The 24,650-nt window shown below is 34.4% G+C and overlaps 1 protein-coding gene across 2 annotated transcripts in view; it reads left to right on the forward strand.

Annotated features, from left to right (window-relative positions):
- The window catches only part of LOC142353293 (uncharacterized), a 37,746-nt gene extending 13,937 nt beyond the window's left edge, over positions 1-23,809 (forward strand). For both annotated transcript variants that reach the window (XM_075405525.1, XM_075405526.1), the window contains exons 3-5: positions 17,578-17,707; positions 22,795-22,973; positions 23,640-23,809. In XM_075405525.1, the coding sequence (XP_075261640.1) occupies positions 17,578-17,707; positions 22,795-22,973; positions 23,640-23,771 (441 nt within the window). In that variant the 3' untranslated portion in view covers positions 23,772-23,809. The remainder of the gene's footprint in view (positions 1-17,577; positions 17,708-22,794; positions 22,974-23,639) is intronic.
- Positions 23,810-24,650: the final 841 nt, after the last annotated feature.

Genomic DNA, 24,650 nt, shown 5'->3' on the forward strand with positions numbered 1-24,650 from the left:
AACTGTACATGAAAACTTCATAGTAATTGTACAACAAAAACGTTCTCATGAGAAAGAAGAGTGGATAACTCACGACCATTGCATGCTTCCAAAAATATTCATCAATTTTATGGCTCAGTTACCCGACAAAACCGAAACTACTGGTAGTGGATTCATTACATCAGGGGGAATTGTACCACCAACAACACTTTTGCACCATCTGGAACAATATGATATATCGAACTTACCAATTGGAACCAAAAAATTAATATACAAATACGATTGCGACTGTGTACCATTCTATGAGAACCAGCTCGGTGTTTTGCAAGCATGCGACAACCTAGCGGATCTTTGGGGGCTTCCAAAATCTCCTGAGTCTCCTACAAATCCGTCACCATTTTGCACGCCTACTGCGGACCCCAGTCCAACACTCAGCCCAGATAGCTCAGAGCAGAATCCTTCACTTTTTTCGAATCTAAAAAGCAACAACTTATGGATAAACTTTGACAGTCCTACAGACACAAACGATCTGTTGAAAAACCTTTCTGGAGACAACTTTGAGACTCCCACAATTTACAATGGAATTGAAGAACAAGAAGATACCCCTACCAAAAACTTCTCTTTAACTCCCGTAAACACTGAAAACCCCTCAGTTGACAATGCTCCAAAAAAGAGAAAAATTTCAGCTATGCGAGAACTCTTTGACAACTCAAAATAAATTCATTTTTGATGCGCTGATTTTATAAAACTTGAAAACAGTATGGTGTCCCAACTGTATTCTTATTCATTCGCCGCATATTGATCACAATTGGATTTCCATAATTGTATTTTCTTCAGAATATATAATTTTTCATTGTCTCTAAGTAAGGAAGCAAAAAATCAAATAAGAAATAAACTATCTTGACATTTTTGCAGAACAATTATTTTCTTCTGAGGGCTGAGAGTCAAATTGAGATATCTCTGCTTACAGTGAACACAAAATCTGTTTGAAAAAACAATTCAAATAACTGAGAAACATAATTTTTAAAGGTTCCCATATGAAAAATGATATTTAGAAAAGAACTCAGAATACAAAATTTTAGAGTTTTAATGAAATTTGCGTCAAATTTTCACGAGGTACTGTAAAAGTGATTGAACTAACTGTTAGGAACGGATTAAAAGAATGAAGGTACTATTAAAAATTAATAGAGATATTTTCTATTTTCAACAGAAATTTCACAAAAAATGCAATTTTTAATGATATTTTGAACCTTAACTCAAAAACTTGACATACGATTTTTGATTTTTCTACCTGAATCCATAGGTAAGTGATCTGGAATTACAATTTAATACTTTTGAGGCACCATTGAAAAAATTTTTTTAAAATGAATTTTTGATTCAAACTTTTTCATTAATTTCTCTCTGATCTTGCGGTGATCAACAAAAACAATGAAAATCTCATATTTGTTCAAAATACTGCGTTTACTATGCATATATTCGCTGAGCAGAAGGCATTCCTTTGATTTGACCCTCCCCTGATCTACAGTAACCGTTCAGTACGTTTCTAAATATAATCAACTTTACTGTTTAATGAAAAGATTGTGTTTAGTACAGAGCCCAAAAGTTGGGAAATTTAACAGTTCTTGTTATCTGAAGTGTTCAGGATTTAGGTGGAGTTCAGTTTCATGAAACGTTTTCCTTTGATATGACACTCCCTGCTCTACAGTAACCGTTCAGTACGTTTCTAAACTTAGTCAGTTTTACAGTTTACGAAAAGACTGTGCTTATTACACAGTCCAAAATTATGGGAAATAAAACAGTTTTTGTTATCTGAAACGTTCAGGGGTTAGGTTAGAGTTCAATTTCATGAACCGTTTTCCTTTGATATGACACTCCCTGCTCTACAACAACCAATGGGTAAAATTTTATTTTCGATCAAGTTTACTGGTTAATGAAAAGACTAGTGTTATTACCAAGCAAACATTGAAGGGAAAGAATTTTCGTTATCTGCGAAGGGGGAACTTAGTGTTAGGTTTGCGCTCAATTTGAATGAAAACTCTCTCACTTTGCTCTATTATTCTTTACAACATGTTTAACAATAAGTCAGCATATACTGGCCGATAGAATTTTCTTACTATTCTTATATATATTTCTGCAATAAACTCAAATTACAACTCAAATTCCATAATACAAAGAAAACTTATTATGGGAGTACATGCAATATTTAAGAAGAACTGATAAGCCTATTTATTGTTCTTGCCATATTTTGCCTATGTTTTACACAAAGGTCTCACACAGAGTTGAAACTTGTATATTATGAATTGTCATGATAAGAATTATATTTAATTACGCCCCCCTCAGGGTTAGAAAACATTGTACTACCTAAAGCTGTAAACTGGAGGTGTGCTCAAGAATTAAACGAAACCCGTGTAGTGCCACGCAATCAAAACTTCATTTCTTGACTTGATTGCAGAAAATTCAGCTTTAACTGTTCGTCAACTTTTGGGTGAAAAAGTTTTGATAAATTGGAAAACATAAAGCAAAGAATTTATACCTCTATTTTGTTGCAAAAAAATTTGAAAGCTTTTCAGGCTTTTACTATAAATTAATAATTCCTAAGCTTTTCAAAAACTCTCACAACTTAGAAATATCTCTTAACGTTATCAATCATTATTTTCTACATTTCTTACCCTATTATTCAAAAGTCTCAACACCATTCAAAGCTTTAAAACTGCGTTCCGTACTTCTGTACAGTATGCCAGTTCAGTGTCCAAACTGTTCTGCTCAGCTCTCCAACAGAAGGTCCCTTAACAAGCATATGAAAAATTTACATAAAATTTTTCCAGATATACCGACTTTCAGCTGTTTTCAGTGCTTCGAGAACGTTAGAAGTCTTCCTACACTGCGTAAGCATTCTCATATTTCTCATCAACAGCCCATTTTAAAAGTCTGCTATACTTGTCGCGTAGGTTTTCAAACAAAACTCGAATATGCAGAGCACATAAACAATGAGCATGGTCTGCCCATTTTGGACTTGGAAACCCACGAAGTTGATACGTCTAAACCAACAGTCTGTTCAATTAGCAATGGTGTAAACTACTACGAATTTGAGCCGGCCCAGGGGGATTTAGACATTATGGAATATCTGTTCAGGAACCGGGGCGAAATTTCGAAAACAGTCCAAAAACACACGCACAAGTTTCCACAAAAGGTTCAACTTGTAGTGGAAATGACGCTTCAGAAACCTTTGGATGATGATCAAGAAAAATTGAGCGTGTTTTTCAATACGAATACACGAATCGTATATCATTCAGGGATTTCGGATGAAATTTTTGAAGACTTTGTCGACAACATTGTTTAAAAACTTGTTTCGTTTTCAAGCTACGGAAGTGGGTGGCAGCTACTTTCAATAGACAAAGTTACCCTGAAGCTGGCCAAATGTGTGCCTGTCCGGAGAAGCAGTTTCATACCGTTTCATGAGGAACATCCGCTAAGAAGAGATTCGAACTTGTTAAACATACACAAGGCAAACGATGATAACTGTTTCCTTTACTGCTACACAGCTGGATACCATCTGGTTTACAAAAAAGAAAAATTAGAACCGCCAACACCATGCTTCAGGTCACGCACCAACGTTCTGACGTACAGCAAAGAAAATCCATCAGCAAAGCAACCGAAAGGGGACTTTGAAATGCCAATGAGTCTACAGGACATATCAAAGTTTGAGGAACTCAATGAAGTACAAGTTAATGTGTTCAGGTAAGAACAAATCGTATTATTCTGTATTTAAATGTGATTTTATTTTTTTGTAAAAAAAAAAGCAAAAACAAAAACGAAAAGTTGTTAAAAAAAGGGGGGCAAAAATTCTTCGTTCATCATAACAGTTCTTAACATTTTGCTGTTTAAAAAACCTCACTATCCAGAAAAAGTCTAAGATTTTTCATATTTAAGGTATCAGACGAAGCAATTACTACCATTGAGGCTGTCACGAGGCAAAAATTTCCCATTCGTACTCGATTTGTTGCTCCTACAAAACGAACAGACATACCACTACGTACTCATTATCAATTTGATGAAACTTGTCGCTAAAATCAACGGTAAAGAGTATCGTGATAGAAATGAGCTGTGCAGGAACTGTTTTCACATTGGTTCGTCAGCGGATGTGCTATTAGCACATCAGAAATCGTGTTTGGAAAATGATTCTCTGCAAATCACGATGCCCGATCCTGCTAACAACAAGTTAGAACAATGCTAAACTACGCCGCGAGGTGATTTTCACCTTTTGTAGTATACTTGGACTTGGAATCTCTACTTGTGCCTGTAGCAACAGCAAAAAAAACCCAATGACTTCAAGCACGTGTGCCTTGGAACACCATTTACCGTGTAGTTACTGCTTAATTGTGGTCGAACATAACAACCCTGAACCAATACATTTTGACATTTACACAGGCCCCGATTGTATGAAACGCTTCATTACAAAAATCGAAAAACTTGCAAGGTTCTTTTACCATCAGAAAAGGAAATTTCCTAAATTTATTGGAGCCGCTCCTTTGAAAAGTACATTCTCGAGATGTTGGATTTGTGATGTTGCTTTCAACAATGACAACGAAAAAGTGTTAGACCACTGTCACTACAGTGGTCAATTCATTGGTTACGCGCACGACGAATGCAACCTCAAGCGCCGAACACTCAACTTCACGCCCGTAATTGCCCACAACATGATGAATTATGAATTACATCACATAGTTAAGTCCTTGCATACAGCCTCAGAGTCAACAAAAATTGAAGTGATACCGACAAACGACGAAAAATTCATTGCACTAAATTTTTGTGTATTCATTGAAACACGAAAAAGGAAGCGAGATGAAGTCACTGTTTACGAGTACATGCGCTTTATTGACAGTTTCAAGTTTATGCCGTGCAGCCTCGATAAAATTGTACAAACTCTGCCTCACAATAAATTCAGTATTCTTGACAACTTTTACCGAGGCTATACCACTGAGCAACGCAACTTGTTGAAGAAAAAGGGAAGTTTTCCCTACTCGTATGTCAATGACTTCAGAAAACTGAGAGAACTTTCTCTTCCCAGTCTCGAAAACTGGAAAAACAGTTTGAAAAACAATAAAATTGATGTTACCAGTGAGGAACTCAATCAGTTGAATTTTGTCTTCAACGAGTTCAATTGCCAAAGTCTGAAGGAATTCCTGGAGCTATATCTCACTGGCGATGTGCTACAGCTGTCATGCTGGTTCGAGGAGCTGCGTTCTGTGTGCTATGACACATACGGCCTGGACTGTGCACAGTTCTACACAGCTTCAAACCTTTCTGGAAACGCGTTTCTGAAAACCTGCAAGCCCGAAATTGAGCTGTTGACAGACCGACTGATCCTTGAAATGGCAGAGAAAATGATACGTGGAGGCCTGTCCTCCATCTACAGTTCAAGACTAGAGATTGCAAACAACACTCTACTGCCTAACTTTGATAGCTCAAAGGAAGTCTCATCAATCATTTATATTGATGCTAATAACCTTTACGGGGGAATCATGTTACATTTCCCTCTTCCCCTGAATCCGTTTGAATTGATTGAAGATGTTGCACTAGAAACGATTTTGCAGACCGACGACGAAGGGGATGTTGGTTTCATTGTTGAGGTGGATCTAGAGTACCCTGATGCTCTACATGATGAACATGCAGATTACCCATTGATACCCGACAAGGAACCAATCGATACCCTAGAACTTAGTGACTATCAGACAACTCTTAGAAGCGCTCTAAGTCTAACTTCGTCGAAATCAAGTAAGTTGAGACAGACGTTTCACCCAAAGAAGAACTATGTTGTTCACTACCGGAACCTCAAATTCTATGTTGATAGCGGAATTAAGGTCACCCGAGTTCATCGAGCAGTAAAGTTTCATCAATCTAAGTGGTTAGCAAGTTATATTGCACTTAACACACAGAAACGTCAAGAAGCTAGCTCTAAGCTTGATCAGGATTTCTACAAACTTATGTCAAACTCTACTTTTGGCAAGCTATGTGAAAGTTTGAGAAATAGAGTGTCCGTTAAATTTGTTCGCACAGAAGAGGAGCTACTTAAAACAACATCAAAAGGAAATATTTCATCGATAAAAATCATAGACGAGAACCTAACAATTATCACAAAGAAAGTCCAATCCATAGTATGGAACAAACCAACAATTATTGGAGCCAGCATTCTTGAGCTTTCAAAGCTGTTTATGATGGATTTTCATTACATCGTAATAAAAAAACAAACAGAGTGCAGTTTGCTGTATTCAGATACAGACTCATTCGTATACAAAGTTAAAACGAATAGTTTCTATGATGATTTGACGAAAAACTCTACCCTGAAAAAACACTTTGATCTCTCAAACTTCCCCAGCGACCACAAACTCTATGACAAAACGAATGCAAAGGTGGTGCTTAAGTTCAAAGACGAACTTGCAGGAACGCCAATAGAAGAATTCTGTGCCCTTAAGCCTAAACTTCACTCGATTGTTGCTAGTAATGGTGAAAACAAAATGTCGGCGAAAGGAACTAAAAAATTCGCGCAAGCCAAATTAAATCATGAAATGTTCAAAGAGACATTGGAGACGAGCAACGTAGTGAGACTTGAAAACATCAAAATGTCAACACTTCAACATCAACTACAAACTGTGTGCTTGAACAAAATTGCCCTCTGCGCATACGACGACAAAAGATATATAAATACAGACAAAAAAACGACACTGCCCTTCGGACATTTTTCTTTGCGTGATGAATACGTTTCAAAAAAACTGTGTGCCGAAACCGACTGGGAAGACGAATTGAACGAACCCTATAACGTGTTTGAACTTCCTGAAGGAGGGGAGGTCTCAGGCTGGGAAACACCCGATCCAGGTTTTCATCAGCCCTCGTACTCTAATGAAGAGTTGAATGATGTTATTGACCTTTCAAATTTATCGGAACAAAGTGATGTGTCTGACCATGAAATCAATAACCCGTTCATTCTCAATGAAGCTGATGAAAACCCAGATTGCTGCTCTTCAAGCAGTGAGAGTGCAACATTAGCCAGCATCAGCAACAAAAAGAAGCAAGCAACATTAAGCAATAACTTATTCAGACAAATAGATAGTGTTGAATCTACTAACTCTTCAGAGGTAACACTCTCTGAAAATGAGGAATCGCCAGTAATCTCGATTAAACCTACCCGTGCTTATATTGTAGATTCTGACACTGAGTAATCTGTTATTTTTCTTTGTATTGTAATAAGTACTTCTTTTATAGAACGGAAAATTTAAAAATACAAAGATAAATATTAATAATGATATTTTTATACAATTGGTGAGAACAAAACTTACTTTAAGGAAATTTCCCAGTCCTCCTGTCGGATATTCTTTGCACTTTGCACCGACAAAAGCTTTTCAAATGCTTCTCGAGCTCCTGTTTATAAAAAAAATTTGCCTGCAGAAAGGGCAAATTTGGTCCAATATTTTCCCCGAAACAAGAGATAGAGAACAGTATAATGGGTTGGTTTCAAGAAATTTGTTGTGCTTTTTATGCTTGGTAAACTGAGGAAGAAAATAAACGGCTTCCTGACATCTTGAACAATATTTTATATATCGGTTTTTGTGATTTTCTGTGAAATGTTTTAATTTTTCTTGAAAATTGTTGAAAGTGAGCTCACAAGTCTCACATTTGTGTCCTGGCATTCTTTTTAATAGCTTCAAGTTTCACTTAGTTCGCTCTGTAGACGCAATACAATTGAGAAGAAATAGGAAATAGTCTCTTCAGAAGGCTCATTTTGGTGGTTTAACATTTATCTCAACCTAACAGGCAGAAAAGAATATATTCCAAGCATTTGCCAAGAAATGGTTCAGTTCTAACACCGAGGGCCCTGCTTAATTCCCCTCACCAAATTTATACTTCCAAACTGCTTTCACAGCCATACATTTACTTTTATCTTAATTGGAACACTTTTCATACACCGAAGCAAATTAATTTCAAAATCAATAAAACACACCGCACTAATTTAATTTTGTTTTGAAATTCAGTTTCCAAGAGCCCGCTCCGCTTTGATTTAACTCCACATAAAATCCCCCACCGTAAACAAAACTTGACAAGTTTAAACAAACCCCACTTTCGAAAGCTCAATAAAAGTTCTAATTAGGCATAACAGCCCACTCATGCGCGCGGAAGGAAATATTCCAAACTCTCCAAATTTATTTCCCAAGAGTTCACATAACATGAACTTACAATCCAAAAGATCGAAGTAGGTAAAACAATAAGACTCTCAAAGTTTCTTCAAAAGTACAAGAAATCAACTTTTACAGAGTGAAAGTTCTTGTAGGGGGGGGTCCGGACCCCCCCCCCCCCTCCAGTAACATGGCAGATATGATTACTACTTACGTGAGCCTAAAGATTTTTTAAAAAGCAATACAAACATCAAATAAAATAACATTTTCAGTTCAAAGTTTTTTCTCTAATAACGCGTCAATACACCTTTAGCTTTTTCGACGTCTATGAGATGGTTTGTATAGTTTTCATACAGGTTTCTCACGACGTCTGGGTCAATTTCACTCCCAATTTCATAGACTTTTCTTCTAAATTTTCCCAAAAACTGTCTGTTTTCGTAACCGTTGCTTCAAAATTGCGCATAAATTTTCAATAGGATTCAGATCTGGACTGTATGATGGCCATTCCAGTACCTTCAAAAAAATTACCGATAATCTTCGATTTATGCACAGGAGCATTATCTTGTTGAAAAATAATGTCCTGTAAATGCAATTTTCTTCGTAAATTTTCAAAATTTCCAAATAACAGACAGCGTTTAGCTTGTCTGGACACTTAACGAGCAATTTCCGTCCATTGATTGTATTGCATCGCAAAACAAAAGTGATCGTTTGTCCGATCTCAAAATTTTTGTGTTTTTTTCAAGAAATTTTGTTCTATTTCTTCGAAAAACTCTTACAATTCCGTTGCTGGAGATGCGCACCCTTGTTTCATCAGTAAAAACATTATTCTGCTAAAAAGAGAACGGCTTCTTCAGCATATTAATACACCATTTTGAACAAAACACTTGCTTTTCTAATTCAAACTGACTTTATTGCAGCATTTCTTGAAAAAACACAGTACTTTTTGAGAATTCGTCGTACTGTACCTCTGGAAATTTTATCGTAGCAAGAAAAAGCGTAATGAGCCACTCTAATGCGCTCCAGTGAGGTTTTGGGATTTTACAAAACATCCATAACCAACTTTTTTTCTAATTTTTTTTGATAATTTTGGGGGTCTTCCGCTCGATTTTTTGGCCTCGAAACTGTTATTTTTCAAGTAACGTATGTATGCATACTGTGCACTGGATCTTGACTTCAAGTTGAGTCACGTTTGTTGTTTTTTAAACCATGAAAATCCGACATCTCGTAGCGTAACAAACTTTGCAAACGGTGAAAGAACAAAGCGGTTTAACCATCTTTTCTGTTTAAGCGGAGAAATAGAGAATGAAATATCTCTTAAAACCTCTAAATTTCACGCTTTTTTTCATGACTTGGCGCAAATCATGCTTATGAAGCACGAATAATGCCTTAAAAGCAGAAGTCATGCTGTACGTAACTTTTTGGTACCATAGTGTATCTTTGTTCTTCTTCATTCTCTGTTTCCCTTGGAAAAAAACACAAATTAAGAAACAAAACCACTAGGAAACTACCCCAAACGGAAATAACACATAAGTTAAGAAAACAAAAAATCTCATCGATACAAACCTCCCACGGTAAAAAAACTCCTGGAAACAGTTTCCCCCTGTCAACATTGAAAATCCATTCAATTGGTACCAAAAGTATAGCATAATTCAATAGCTAATACTGTGCTACTTGTTCAGCAATTACTTTTATAACAAAAACAAGACGGCTCGTGTGATACTTGCTCAGCACAGAAATTTCCCTTATAGTTCTCAAGGTTGTCAAAAGATTCTCTTTGTTTATGGATGAAAATTTTTTTGACTGTGCTTTTTTGAAAGATCAAACTGAGACATTTTTCCACTGCAACTTAACTACGATTTTTATTATGAAAAAGTGAAAATTCAGAACACTCATTTTGATAATACTTTGCGAGATGAAAAACAAATGCGTTGTCAATTGTTTTGCAATATAACATTTTTTAGAAACTCAAAGTTGCAAAAGAGCAATCAGTCGCACGAAAACCTAACTCCAAAAACACACACAGTTTTTTGAATTAGAACAAGATAAAAATTGCAAGCAAATAAACTACTGTACCCTTTCTTCTCTGAAGTACGAAATTCTGGATATTATTTTGCAAAGAGAAAGGAAAAAATGTTTTCTAATCGACCAAATAATATTCAGTTTTTTATTCGATGTGAAAAGAAGGACGGGGCTCCTAGAGAAATAACTTTATTGAGTGGAACTTCTAATTAAAGTTTCACCAACTGGACAAATTAGATTTCACGGTGTAATTAAAAATCCTTCTTGTATCTTCAATTATCAAAAAAAATTTGGTAACGAAAAACAAATTTTGACTCTTTCATAAAATAATTTTTTTCTTGAGTTATGTTATTTAAAATGTTTTAGCGATTCATTTCAATTTTTTTTAGTTAGACCACTAAGAACAAGCAACAGGCAGCAAAAAAGGTGTTTTTGCGAAGGTATTTACGACAAAATTTGGATTTTCTATTCTTCCCATTTTGTTTCTGAGTTCCCTTTTTCTTTTTCTTATTGGAAGGCAAAATTAAATGTTGACAGCTTAAAATTTTTTGTTTACTGAAATAACAACGCAACTGGAAACCGAATTTAATGCCAGAAGTCAGTTGAGTCATTAGGAACCATTATAAGATTTATAAAAGAAACAGCTTTTAATTTCTTGTTCTTGTTCTTGTTCTCAAGAAGCGTTATATTTTTTTTTCTGGTCTCAATTATCTTGGCACGTGTTGAATCAAATCTTATGTCTTGGCAAGTATTTAGTCAAGTCTTTAGAACAATGTTTTAGTGTTCTTTTTCTTTCGCAGCGACAGAAAGACGCACAAGAAAACACAAGCACTTCCACAAAGTTCTTTTGATGGAAAATAAAAAAATTTCTGACATTGCTTTAGTATAACCTACATGGCCACTCTATTCCGCACATTGAAACAGAATTTGTTGACTATGCGATATGTAGGTCATTTAAAGTTTTTAAATGTTCATATCAGCAGTAGCTTGGTCATTTTAACATATTTTTCGTAAAAAAGTTTGACCAACTTTAGTTGATTTTGAAATGAATTTTTAAAAGTGAATAATGATTTTACAAAAATTTTCTTTGGTTGTTAAAAGCGTAAAGATTAAGACTTGTCAAGACAAGTATTATGATTTAAAGTGATCAGCACTGATTGGTCAAATTAAGGAGTGCATTTCACTGCAGAGGTACTGATCAAAACTTGAAAATCGTTTCGTGTTTGTATATAATATATTCCTTGTATTTATCTCTATCTTTCCATTCGTTTGAAAGCTGATTGTTGTGATGGTTTTGGAGATAATTGTTTTCAATGTTTGAACTTTACCCCGTTTTATTTACCTGGTCGAAATTTAAGCAGATACAATCTTTTGTCTAGTGAATTTCAATTTGATTTGTTTATTAAATGTTTTAAATGATGCTGTTTTGATTCTGTTGTTTCTTTTTCTGTTTTTTCCTTCTGTAGTTATTTTTCAAACGAGACTAAAATTTGCCCGGTATTCATTTTTTGAAATTGCCCGTTATTCATGCTTGTTTTCAAATGTATTATTTTTTAAGATGGAAGTTATAAGATAGAATTTCATTTTTTAAATTGGTTCAGATTAATTATGGAAATTGAAAGATTGTCGCTGTTGTCTGCAAAACCCTCAAAGTGTACATTTTTCCAGATTTTGTTTTTCTGGATCAGTTTTTACCTTGATGGCTAGAATTTTCGTTGTATTCTTCTTGTAGCTCAATTATGCACTGTCTCTAGCCGTCAAAGAAGCTTAAAAGGTGCGAACTAACGCTAGGATAATGTTTCTGCAAGGCCCAGCCCTTTTCATGTCCATTCGAATTGAAAGATTCATGCAAGTTCATCAATTCATCTTGCAAGTTCTCTTCCAAAACTTTTTAAAAAGCTTGCAGGATTCTGGTCAGCGATTCAAAAATTTGGCAGAATTCTAGCAAGTGAATAGAAATGCTTGAAAGATTTTTTTTTGAAACATGTAAATTACTCAGACTATAACCCTAAGGTTAGATTTCTACATGCCCTAAAATGTTAAATAAAATAATCAGCATTGTTATTAATATAGTAATCTTCAAATTGTGGCTGTTCGTTTTTATAGGTAAAATAGGATTTGAAGGCTCCTATTTGTCTATTAACGGGTACTCTCCTGTGTTGATCGAGCAAAAACTCGGTTAAAACATTTTTAAAGCAAGTTTTACTGTTAAAAGTTCTTATTGAAGAGGGCAATTTGTTCCATTTTTGAACGCTTTTCAAGATTAAAGATTTGTTACTCCACTTCGTTTTCGTTTTCTTTTTTTATAATAATTTGATTTGTTCTGTTGTTCTGTCTGGCGTTATGGCGACTAGTGAACATTTTAAAATTTTCGAATGTTTCCCATTGTTTTATATCTGTTTGTAGCTTCATTAGGCTAACTTTTGAGATAAACAATTCGGCTGGTAGGATACGATCCTTAATGAGAAGATCAATGGAGTTGTCAAATTTTTGACGAATATAACAAACTTTTATTCCCCAGTTAATTTGCCTGTTTATGCGGTTTATGTTTTTCACTGTAAGAGTTTGGAGGAATACTCCACTGAAAGAGAGATGAGAGAGTACCACTGACTTGAAAACATCGATTCTTACTTTCAAAGGTATTTGATTTTTTACAAGATACAAAGAACGAATTGCATTAGCCATTTTGCTTAAAACTGTATTCAGGTGATTTTCAAAGGTTAAGTTTGAATCAATTTGTACTCCCAGATAACGACATGCATGAGCTGGTTTGATAACTTCGCCTTTAAAAGAAATTTCTGGATCCGAATTAGTATGATCTGTAAAGAATAACATCTCTGTTTTATCGGCATTTAATGTGAGTTGATTCTCTGTCAGGTATTTGTCTGTTTGTTCTAATCTTTTCAATTTTTTGGGGAATATTTTCATTACGTTCAAATTTGGATATAATACTACTGTCATCCGCAAATTGAACAACATCATTTTCACCTTCCAGCTTTTCAGAAAAATCGTTGACATATAACAGAAAAATAAGAGGTCCTAACACAGTTCCTTGTGGAACACCATGATTAATAGTTAATTTATCTGATAAGTCAATACCCAGTTTTACGCATTGTGTTCGATTTTCGAGAAAAGATTTGAGAAGCAAAATTGTTGATTGAGAGAGGTTGAAATTTTCAGCTTTCTTGAGAAAGATTTCATGTGAATTAGAATTGAAAGCTTTTGCAAGATCTAAGAACACAGCACCTGTGTCATTATCTTGCATATTTCCTATTATTTTCTCAATAAAGTAAAGAACAGCATCAGTAGACAACTTTCGAGATTGGAAACCGAATTGTTTTTTGCTCAAGAGCGCAAATTTTTCAAGATATTCTAATAACTGATTAAGTAAAAGCCTTTCAAAAACTTTTGCAAAAGTTGGTGTTACAGAAATTGGACGATAATTAGTTAAAACAGAAATATCTCCTTTTTTGAAAATTGGTGTGATGTGTGCATCCTTAAGAATTGTTGGAAAAACTTTCTCTTGAATACAATCGTTAAATATAATCTGAAGATGTGTCCCAATAGCATATTTTCCGGATTTCAATGCCCAAGCATTGATGAATCCCGGCCCTGGTGCTTTGTTGTTGTCTAGATTGTCAAAAACTTTATAGATTTCCCTCAAAGTAAAAGGTCTAAAATTAAACTCTTGAAAAGTTCGCTCCATTTTTTCGACGTTCAATGGAACAATCTGCTCTCTGTAGATGCCCATTTCGCTGAAGACTCTGTTAAAAGCGTTACATATTGATTTTTTGTCTTTCGTTTTTTTACCATTCTCATCAATTTCAGTGATGTTTGGACTGTTATTTTTCTTTCCAATTTTTTTCTTAAAGAATTTCCATTTCTCTTTTGTGGTTTCATTTTTCTTAAAAAAAATCCTCTGAAAATTGATTTTGTGCTTCTTTTAACTTTCTTTTTACAAGGTTGCAATATTTTTTAAATGACGCAAAAGATTCAGCACTTTGTGTCAATTTGTACTCATTGAAGTAACGATGTTTCTCAGAAACTAAATGTTTAATTTCTTTTGTCATCCAAGGTTTTTCTGAAGTAGTCTTTTTTATATTAGAAACTAATTTCTTCTCTGTTGGTGCATTTTTCTCGAGTATTGTCAGAAAAATTTTGTTAAACTCTGCAAACATTTCATCGCAGTTTCTTTGTTGATAAACTGTTCTCCAATCTGCAAGAGCCAGATCTCTATTAAATTTTTCCTCGACAAAATTTTTTGTATCTCGTATAAAAAAAATTTTGTTTTTCTTCTAACAAAAAAAGTTTGCTCTGAAAAAAAATACATTATGATCAATATCGAAAGGAGGTAAGCAGACTTTGTAACTTTTTTTATTTTTGCTTATGCGTGTAGGAATTTCAATATTAGATAACTGTAATCCTAGTCCCGCCGCAAAATTCTGAAGGCTTTTCTGCCCATTTACGCTCAACATATCAATGATATAATCACCAAAAAAGAGAATATTATCTGTAGCTGAGAACGCATTAGAAACCTCTAAACTTATTTCGTCTAAAAAGAAGTCACCCAGGCTTTGATTTGGACAATAGGAGATGTTAATGAGACATTTTTCAGTTAAAGGGTTGCCTAGCTCCAGCCACAAAGTTTCAAAAAATTTCGGATCAGCTAACTCAAATTCTCTTCTGCGTTTAAAATTTATTTTCTTTGGAATCCATATTCCTACACCCCCACCCTTAGCTGCTCCTGTTTGATGTGACCGATTTTTATGCACAAAATTGTGCTCAGCGCTGAGGTTTATATTCCAGCTTTGATCTTCGCTCATCCAAGTTTCAGTTACAATAACAAAAGTTTCCGAATCTAGCTGCTGGAGCAAGTTTGATATATCTTGATACTTATTCTGTATGCTACGAGCGTTGAAAAGTAGAAATTTAATGCCAGTTTGAGCGCCAAATATAGCATCATCCAAAGAAGAAAGTTTTGAGTCATAGGGTCCAGGATTTTTTTCTATGTCACCACAGAGAAGCAAAAAATTTCTGTTAGTAAATCGTGAAACACTACGAACAGCCGCAATGAATAATAAAATCAGCATTCTCTGGAAATAAATCAGCACATTTTCTAAATTATCATGTTCCTTATTTATTTGAGTTAAGTAACGTTGCCTAATGTATACCTGGTCTTTCATATTTCCCAAAAAAAACCAGAAAGTTAAAACAAACGGTAAAAGTATCATGTCAAAAAATAAAGTTACTCAAATCAAGCAAAGTTAAAATTTCTATGCAATTTCCGATGTTGAACTGTATTCTGTGATGCCGGTAGGTTGTGTGTTATATTATAATGACGTATATTTTCTACCAGATTTTTTATACCACCATTATTGGGATGCACTCCATCAAAACATATATCATCAATTGATAGCGCATTTTCCAAAACCTCCATCCGTGACCACGGATAGGATCCATCAAGCTCCAGGCTTATCATTTCTAGATGGTCATTGAATATTGATATTTCCTCGTTGTTTGTTTTCCTTCCATAGCAACCATCTTTTACCGGACCAATTTTGCTTATAGCAACACGATGAGGTTTGAATTTTTGCATACATTTGTCGACTGTTTCTTTGAGTTGAGTCGCTGCCTCCTGTCCAGAAACACCTTTGTCAATTGAATTATGACCGACGTGTACAATTAACGTTTCCGTTTTGGCTCCAGGGGAATAGCAATCAACTACATTAGAAATATCTCCTATGGTTGCAGATGAATATGAGTGGATTGCAGTCTGCTGCGAAATGTCATGCTGATTTACTTTCCGAAAAGTACTATCAGATATAACTAATTGCTTGGCAAATCGGGGAACCATTTTTGGCTGATAAATTTTCAGTGGAGGATCAACATGACTGTTGCTTTTTGACGTCTCCTGTCTCTCAAGTAAATTATCAATAACTTTAGTAGTTTGTGTTTTGAAAAATTCGATATCTTTTTCCATGCGTTCAATAGTTTCTTTTTGATGTCCGACAGTTAATTTTTGCATTTCATAGTTAATAAGATCTTTTTCAAGTTTTGTTATGATATTGTCTTTTTCTTGTATTTTTTCATAGGTCTCCAAAAGCTTTGCAATTAGTTCCTCTTTGTTGCATTTCTCGAGAACTTTTTTAGAAAACATGGTGATAACGCGTATTTGCTCTCATTGGGAGTTTAAAAAAAATCTAAAGCATTATTTTTCGTTCGACCTGAAAATGAAAATTGAATAAAGTGAGTAGATAAGATTGGAGTGATCTCACTGGTGATGAAGCAGGCAGAATACCCAATAAGAATTTTATATCTTCTTTTGATGCCTTTAAAAAACGAAAAATGTTCGAGATGAATTCAAAAAACAAAAGATTTTTTGATCGTCGTTTGATAAGATACCCAGTAACTGTGAGATTTGAAAGAATATCCAGTAATGTAATAGCTTCAGAGAAAAAAAAGGTCAAAAAAGACTTGCTCAGTATTCGAATTCAAAAAGAGCGAATAAAACGACAAAAAATGGTTTATCCATACAGTTGACTTCTAACTTTCAGTTGACTTATCCTCAAGAAAATGGTTTTTGCGAGCGAAAAGATAAATTTGCAAGGATATTGTTTGGTACCCGTATGTGTTCCCTTACAAGATTGCTTCCCAGATGATTGCAAATTTTCAACTTCATAAATCACCCGGGCACTCGGTCTACTCAAAATCAACGACGGTAATTGAAATTTTGTACCAAAAAACCGATATAGCATGAAACTGATTTACAATTTGGTCCACATTCTGCGTTCTTTACAGTACAATGAAAAGTTTCAAGCATTCATCATAAGTTATCACTTTATTACGTAATCGTGCGAAGTGTATCGTAGCTCTTATCCGGTGATGCCCAAGGAAAAGTTTATCAATAGTGGGTTGATTGAGACATGGCGTTTCTGTAGAGAATCGAAATGGGTATTGGATTTAACCATAATTTCATATGGAGCTCGTGCAGATTACATGTTGAAATGTTGGCAAGATTTCCTTGTTTCATAAAATTTTTGCTGTTCAACTGTCCTTTATGTTTGTTTTGAGCTGTTTTGTCACTTCAGCTCACTTTTGGAAACTATACGTTACCCGTACATAAAGGTAGTATTTATAACGGTCGTACGGTACGGTAGAACAGAACACTGAAAAAGTCAAACTGCAAGTCTTAATCAGTACTGATTCAGTGAAATTACATGTCGTGGATCAGTTCTGTATCAGAGCTCTGAGCATGTCACTTTTTAGAGTTGGCACGTCTGGGATCAATTCTTAATATATCAACTTACTAGAATAATTATTAATACCTAACTAGTTCCTACAAGTTGTTGACATCTTTTGGATATTTTTCAGGTGGGGACGATTCTGTGATCTACCATTTGTTTATTTTCAGGATGAGCAAGATCCAATGTTTAAATGCTGGCAGGAGATGAGGACAAAAATCAACCAAATCAAGTTCAATGGAGAAGCACATGGATTTATTGTACTGACACCTGCAAATGATGGAAGTGGCTGTTTTAAAGGTCATACCTGGCCAATTTACACAGATACTGTACAGTAGGGTAGAAAGTGTGAAAAAATTATTGGCTCTGAATATGAGCGAGAAAAATATTAGTCAAAATTTTTCGCTAAGTATGCAATTTTTTTTCACATGCTGCTTGTTCATTCTGTTTTCATTGTTTTATACTTTTACGATGTCTAAAAGCTAATTATACAGTGTTTTGAGCCTTTTTGGCAGTTAAAGGGATTTTTACGCAAATCTGGATGGTTTTCAACTATTTTTCAAATTTTCAGACCATTGAGCAATATTTTGCCCATTGAATTGCTTTTAGGCTTTTATTTTACAAAAGAAACACTAACTGTCCTAAGTTTTTCCCATTATGTGTTGAATCGAAGTGTTTTAGAACAAAACATTTTTTGTTCTGTAAAATTGACGAAACGGAGAAATTTTATAAAATTTCTCTCAATTTCTGACAGTTTTATTTCTTTTTTTAAAATTAGAAATGCTTATGACATTATTATGATTTACTTAATATTGTGTAAATAAATTCAAAATCTCGATGAAGCAAACAATATTCTTTGTTTGTCTACTTTTACCATATCGAAATAGTTTCAAACTTTCCTAATTATTGTGAAGAATTTACGTTTTCTGGAGTTTTTATTTGACTTATTACTGTCTTTTCTTCAGCTTTGATGCGTTCAACCAGCAGATGCTAACTATTGTATTGTTTGTTGCAAAGAAGATTTCGAGTCGTTTCTGGAATTGTTCTGACTATGTATTTTCAATCCTTTTTCGTTTTTTGTTTTACACAAATCAGCCGTTTGGATTTTGAAAGTTTACAGCAGATTTACACGATTACGCGGAAGTTAAAAAAATGATAATGAAACGGGATAAACCAATAAAACTATCATTTGCGTTAAGGCTTCTTGCGTTAAGTTTCTTAGAGTTCGCTATCAGCTGCTTTTAACAATAAGCTTCTAAGCTTTTAGCAATAATCCTCCAAATCAGAGGCCAAATTTTCAATATCTATCCATTTTAATTCAACAGATCACCTGATTAGAGCCATTCAAATTTGACAATTAGAAGAAAATTAGGCTCCCACCATTTTTTCTCTAACTCTTTCAAATGAAGCGTCGGTCAATGTGGTCAATGTAGGCTATTTTTCGGTAATATGCAGGCTATGTTTGTTATCAAGCTCTTTATGTTAAGCTGTTTTTTTCATGGTATCCTTTTTGGCTATCTATACATTATTGGAAACAAAAAACAGTTGCAACTGAAAAGACATTGCAACTGATGAAAAGACGCTTTCAATTATTTGCTTCTTTATAGGAAAAACGAGGTTAAACGTTTCAAGGCATTCAACTGTTTTTTTTTGCTTTTTATCAATTTCAAAAGACCACGTAGTTGAAATTTTCAAATCTAATGAGATGTGTTGCTTGGATTTGATAAGGAAGTAAATGAACTTTTATAAGCAAATTTTAGGATATTTTCCACAAAATAATGAATTTGGATAATGAATTTTCAAGCCAGCTCTACATTCAACCCCTTCAATTCCGGCTGAAGCAAGATCCAGTAGAAGGAGCCCCGATTGACATTAGAGAGAATTTTGTCTGACATAGTGGTTTATGATTTTAATATCATTTTGCTCCTGGGTGTGCTGACTAAAAGACGTGTTGATGAAAATTTTGCAAAAAGTATATCAAAAGTTGGAGAGAGTCCTTTGAATTTCTTGTCTCTTAGTGAAAAATGGGTTAATTTTTTTTCAAAAAATTATTTTGGCTTCTCAGTTTTTTATCTATTCTTATCTCTATGTGAAAGCAGAAACATTTCTGTTTTTTATGTCTTCTCAAATGGTTGAAAAATTTGTCAGAAATATGATTTAAGAAAGAATTATTTAAATCATATATTTGTGAATTTGAGGAAACACGTGTTCATTCTTTTATCAGTATAAGAAAACAGTATAAAAATCTTTTTTGTACGTCATGTTCCATCTGAGCTTTTTTCATGTAATATACAAAATTATTGAGACTCATTGCCTCTTTTGAGTTTTCAATATCAAAGGGAACAGATTTATATATATATATATATATATATATATATATATATATATATATGGGTGTGTGTGTGTATCAATATATCAACATTTATACACATAATCAAGGAAACGAAAAGAAAATAAAAGTTATTTTTACTAACGATATATTTTTTCAACCTAATTTTTTTAAGCACTAAAAAATTATTGCTTTTTTTCTCTGTAACTAAATTAATCAAAAACAATTATGTGGAAAAGCGAGGCCTTTCTGAGCAAAAAACACCAAAAATTGAGCTATCAGACAACAGATATGTTTAGCAAAAGTTTCGTCTGGCTCTTAGTTCAAATCCTACTGTTATACTTGCGATGAGTTGAAGTTTTTGTACGTTTCCAAAACACAATTTTTTAAAAAAACAAAATGATTTTCAAAAAGTGGAAACAGTATGAAATCTCACAACATTTTGCTTTGCAGATTTTTGAGGAACTCAACATCAAAAAATGGTTGGTTTTTTTGCTAAGCAACTTGATATTTTTCATTAATGACAATCTTTTCCACGTCAATAATGGCTGCTTGAAGTTCTTAGAACTTACAAATTGACGTCGATGTCATTCTTTGCAGTTCACAGTTTTGAACATCAGAACCTTATTTTGAAAACTACATTTGTTGTTCCTGAAATGCAAAATTAGTCTTTTGTGTTTTTGAAATTTTTTAAAGGTAATGAAACGCCGTTTTCAAGCAGATATTGCAACTTATTTGTGCTTCAAAATAGTTTGATTTTTTTGTTAATGAAAATCTGACAATTTTTGACATTTGTCTGGATACAATTGATCTGAGTTGAAACATCTTTTTGACCAGCTGCTTGGTTCAAATAAGTCATTAGTTCCAAAAACAAAGTAATCTATCAAGTAACCGTATAAAAATTGCATGCTTCAACCAAACAGAGAGAGACTGAAGTTCAAAGACTTATCAGTTTTCAAAACTTTTGACTTTGTTGTTTTGTTTGCCAATTTTTTGTGAAAAGGAAAAGGTTTTTTGTTTTCAAGCGTTCAATCGAACTTCGCAACTTGGCTTAGCCGTATCTAAAAAGAGAAGAAAGAAACTTTCATTTTCAGGTTGACCTAAAGAATTTATCCACTGTTTCTCTTGCGCAATATATCCATCGTTGCGCGCACCGTATTCGATAGAAAAAAGTTGCTGCCACTAGTCTTTTTCATCGGCTTCTTCTATTAATGCCTGCAAAGTGTCCATAGGAGTATCCAAGTTTTCGCTGAGAAATGAAGATATTTCATAATACCCGCAATTTTAGAGCAAAGAGTAATATTAAAAAGAATATATAGGAAATGAAATATTATATAAAATTGTAATAAAATTGTTACTTGAAGAGAAAATGCTCTTCAAAAAAAGATTTTTTGCTCGCTCCTATTTCTTTGACAAAAATTTTTCTTATTATTTCAGGCTAATATTTTTAGGACACATATATTGATGTTCATCTAAATCAATATTTTTTGAGATACACACTTCTAATAATGTGGTAAAGAATAGTCGTGAATTGATTTAAAAAAGAAAAAAGTCGAAAATGAAATGCGTAACCGCTCCATTTAATATATTGCAGTTATGTTCATTTTATATGGTTAATTGTTAAATTAATATATTTTTTGAATTATCAACTTTCTTAGAAGCCGAGGTTTTATCCCCAATCAGTTTTTTAGCCAGCAATTAGTAATCTCTTTGCAAATTCTTTCATTAAGATTCATTTATTAAAATTGGTATTCCTTTCATTTATGTTCAATTGACACGTTATTTGTCACCCATGTCTAGGTACAGACTTATGAAAAGACGATGCTCGACCAAAAGGTACTGTGAAAAAACCATACTGGACTCATTTGAGCTTTGAAGACCCAGTAAGGTCTTTTCATGAGTCCTCCATTAGTCTTTTCAAAACCAACAAAGTCGAGTTAAGGTCTTTTCATGGTTCCACCAATAGTCTTTTCTTCAGTCTGCTTTTTTGCCACCGAAATTTTACGTGCAACTATTGTGCTCACTGTTACTTTACAGTGTAGACTTTTTATGAGTCTGCACCTAGAGCTGGGCATTATGACATCAGAAAATACCCAATGCAATTATACCCTATGTGACAGTATATCCAATGCCATTTACCCAGTTTATTTCGTTTGATGCTTTCATTCAATAATCCGACCAAAAGTTTTACAAACATGTTTCATCACACTTAAGATGATAATTTATTCCTATGTTTGGTTGTAATAGTTTTCTATTATGTCCCAAGGATCACTGAAACATAGCCATGGTTAGCAGTTTTACATTTAAAACCTGATCAGTATACCTAATACATTGTAAGCTGGCTCAGTTTGATAATATTTTGTTTAATAATTGTTCTGGTAGTTTGAAAAATAGGCTAAAGCATTGGGTAAATTTGGGTTCTGAATTGCTCTGAATTTTGTGGCAATTATTTTAGTTCTGTTGTCTTTTTATTGGAATTTTTTGCTTTACCAATTTTTCGTCTGACCTTTTTTTAAAACTTTTCGTCTGTCCTCAAAACCAGACGGCATTAAGTTTCAGAGCAGCTCTCTTTGAGTCTTATGCCCTGCTAGTCTCTAAGTATGCGATTCACCAAAACTGCTTTGAGTCTTTTCCCTTAGTCTAAAAAGTTTGCCACCTCAATCACCTCTCCCTCAATTCTCCCCCGTCCACCTGGCGTTTTCGACCCATCTCGTCTCCCTTACCGCTTGAACCCCACTCCTACCCCCCCCCCCCCCCCCCTTAATGCTAGCATTCCAAGCCCCCGCTCGCTGCTACCGAAGCCAACAGCTCGCTGTTCGTTTGAGAGCGATTCGCCCAATGTTAATTGGTTAAGAATCGCCACATTAGGTGTTTTGTCCTAAAACCGGTAGCCAGCGGATGGTGCAAAGTATACATCTCCGCAAAATGAGCTAAATCTTGTGTAATGATCGATAACCATGAATTTTAATACGACCCTCTAGAGTAATTCGATATCCACTCCCAAGTTAGTTTGCTAAACCCGGGTGTTTGGGTAAATTGTCTTGCCTCTGTTTCAAAGTGGACGACTGTTCTTCAAACAAAAACTTTAAATGCTGCGTGAACTACCTGAAGAACCAGACGGAAAATGTATTAGTAGTTTACGACTTCTGCTATTCAAGGATTGGGGGAGGAAATTCACGAGAGCTTATTTTGATCAACTGGTGTCCAAAAGGGGAATCCAAATTTCGACCCAGACTGGTCAGTAGATTTCACCATTTTTCACTGAATTTAGACTGATTTCTAATAACTCCAGAACCTCCAGAACTCATGCGTGTGACGTCATTTATTACGCTCATGAGGGTAGAATTGTCAGAACTTGATTGCGCGATTAGTAATTTGATCATAAATGACTTACCACTCTCAAACTGGTCGTTGAAGCCCTAAATTGTTTTAAAGTCAATACAGGACAACCTCTTGACAGCTCTTCCATTTCATTCCACTCCCCTCCCCCTCCCCCTCCCTAAAAATAATTTTTAAAATGCAGAGTTTGATTAAAAAACGGTTCAGTATTCAGTTTTATGCGCCCTGGTTGATGCGTCAGCCATAGGAAAGGCAAAAATATGCCAGATTAGCGCGCTGGCGACTGAATCTCGACTTTAACTAGGAACCTCGACCGTGTAATTTTAGTCAATACTGCCCCCCCCACACTAGACTTTTAGTCTTTTCATAAGTCAAGGTCTAGACCTGGGCGTTGAATGCGTTAAAACTATGTAAGATCAACTCTCTTACTTCGTTGCTCAATTATGTAATGACATTTTTGTGGCATTTCTAAATTTTCATCGCAGCCTATGTTACATATTTTTGCAAAAATTCCTCGGCCCGGGTCCGATCCCGCTAAAATTTGTCTATTCCCTATTTGTTCAGGTGTGTGAGAAACTGACAGTTTTCAAGTACATGGAAGCAAAGAGTGAGTCTGATCTGCAACTGCACAAAGTGATAGAGGCGGCTGCAAAAGGAAGTAATGCCTATGGAATGGACACGATATTTAGTTATTAGTGTTATCATCTTTGCAAATGTTTCCTCCTAACCCCCTGTGAACAAAATACTTTTTTTTTGTAACTATGCACTTGAACAAAATGTGCCTGTTTTGTAATCATAAGATTTCTTGTAGAAGATTAAGTAAGAGACGGGTTAGTCAATACGAATGAGGAATATCAACTTAAAATGCTGATAAATTATTTCGAGGAAATATTTCGATTTTCGTCATTATAATTGTTTTTAGAAATTCGAACTAAGATATCAATTTAGTTTGGAAAAATTCTGAGATGACATTTGAGAATTAGGGAAGCAGGACAAATTCAGCACATGAAAATCACAATTTTTTTTGAAAAATTATATCAGTCTATTTTGAAAATATATGAAAATATAAATTAACAGCCCCTGACGATCATCCTGTTTAATGTAATTATTAAGACTCGAAGAGGCTTTATTGTTTCCTGTTTTTAAGACTCGAAGAAGCTTTATGGTTTTCTGTTGTTAACACTCGAAGACGTTTTTTGGTATTCTGTTTTCTTAAGACCGGAAGGGGCTTTATGGTTTTGTGTTATTTTTTTTTATAAGTGAGCGAGCAAGAAAGCCGTAAGTCAAGGGAGTGAAAACAGATTGAAAAAGATGTTTCAGTGAATAAATTCGACGAGCGAAGAAAAAAGAGAATGGTTCTTTCATTCATACTTTCTTTTGAAACTTAGTTGAGCGAAAAAGTAGTTCTTTTACATTCTCGCTCAAGAAAGTACCTTCTTTTGAGCGAGAAACTAGTTGTGAAATTTTTTTTTGCTAATTGAGCAAATTTTTTTGTTCACACGCGGCTCTTTCAAGCTGTTTTTTTTATTTTCGAAATAATTTATGTTGTCTAAAAAATAATATTATATAATAATA

This window comes from Convolutriloba macropyga, chromosome 14 (genome assembly GCF_964194025.1).
Source record: "Convolutriloba macropyga chromosome 14, txConMacr16.3, whole genome shotgun sequence".
Lineage (NCBI taxonomy): Eukaryota > Metazoa > Xenacoelomorpha > Acoela > Convolutidae > Convolutriloba > Convolutriloba macropyga.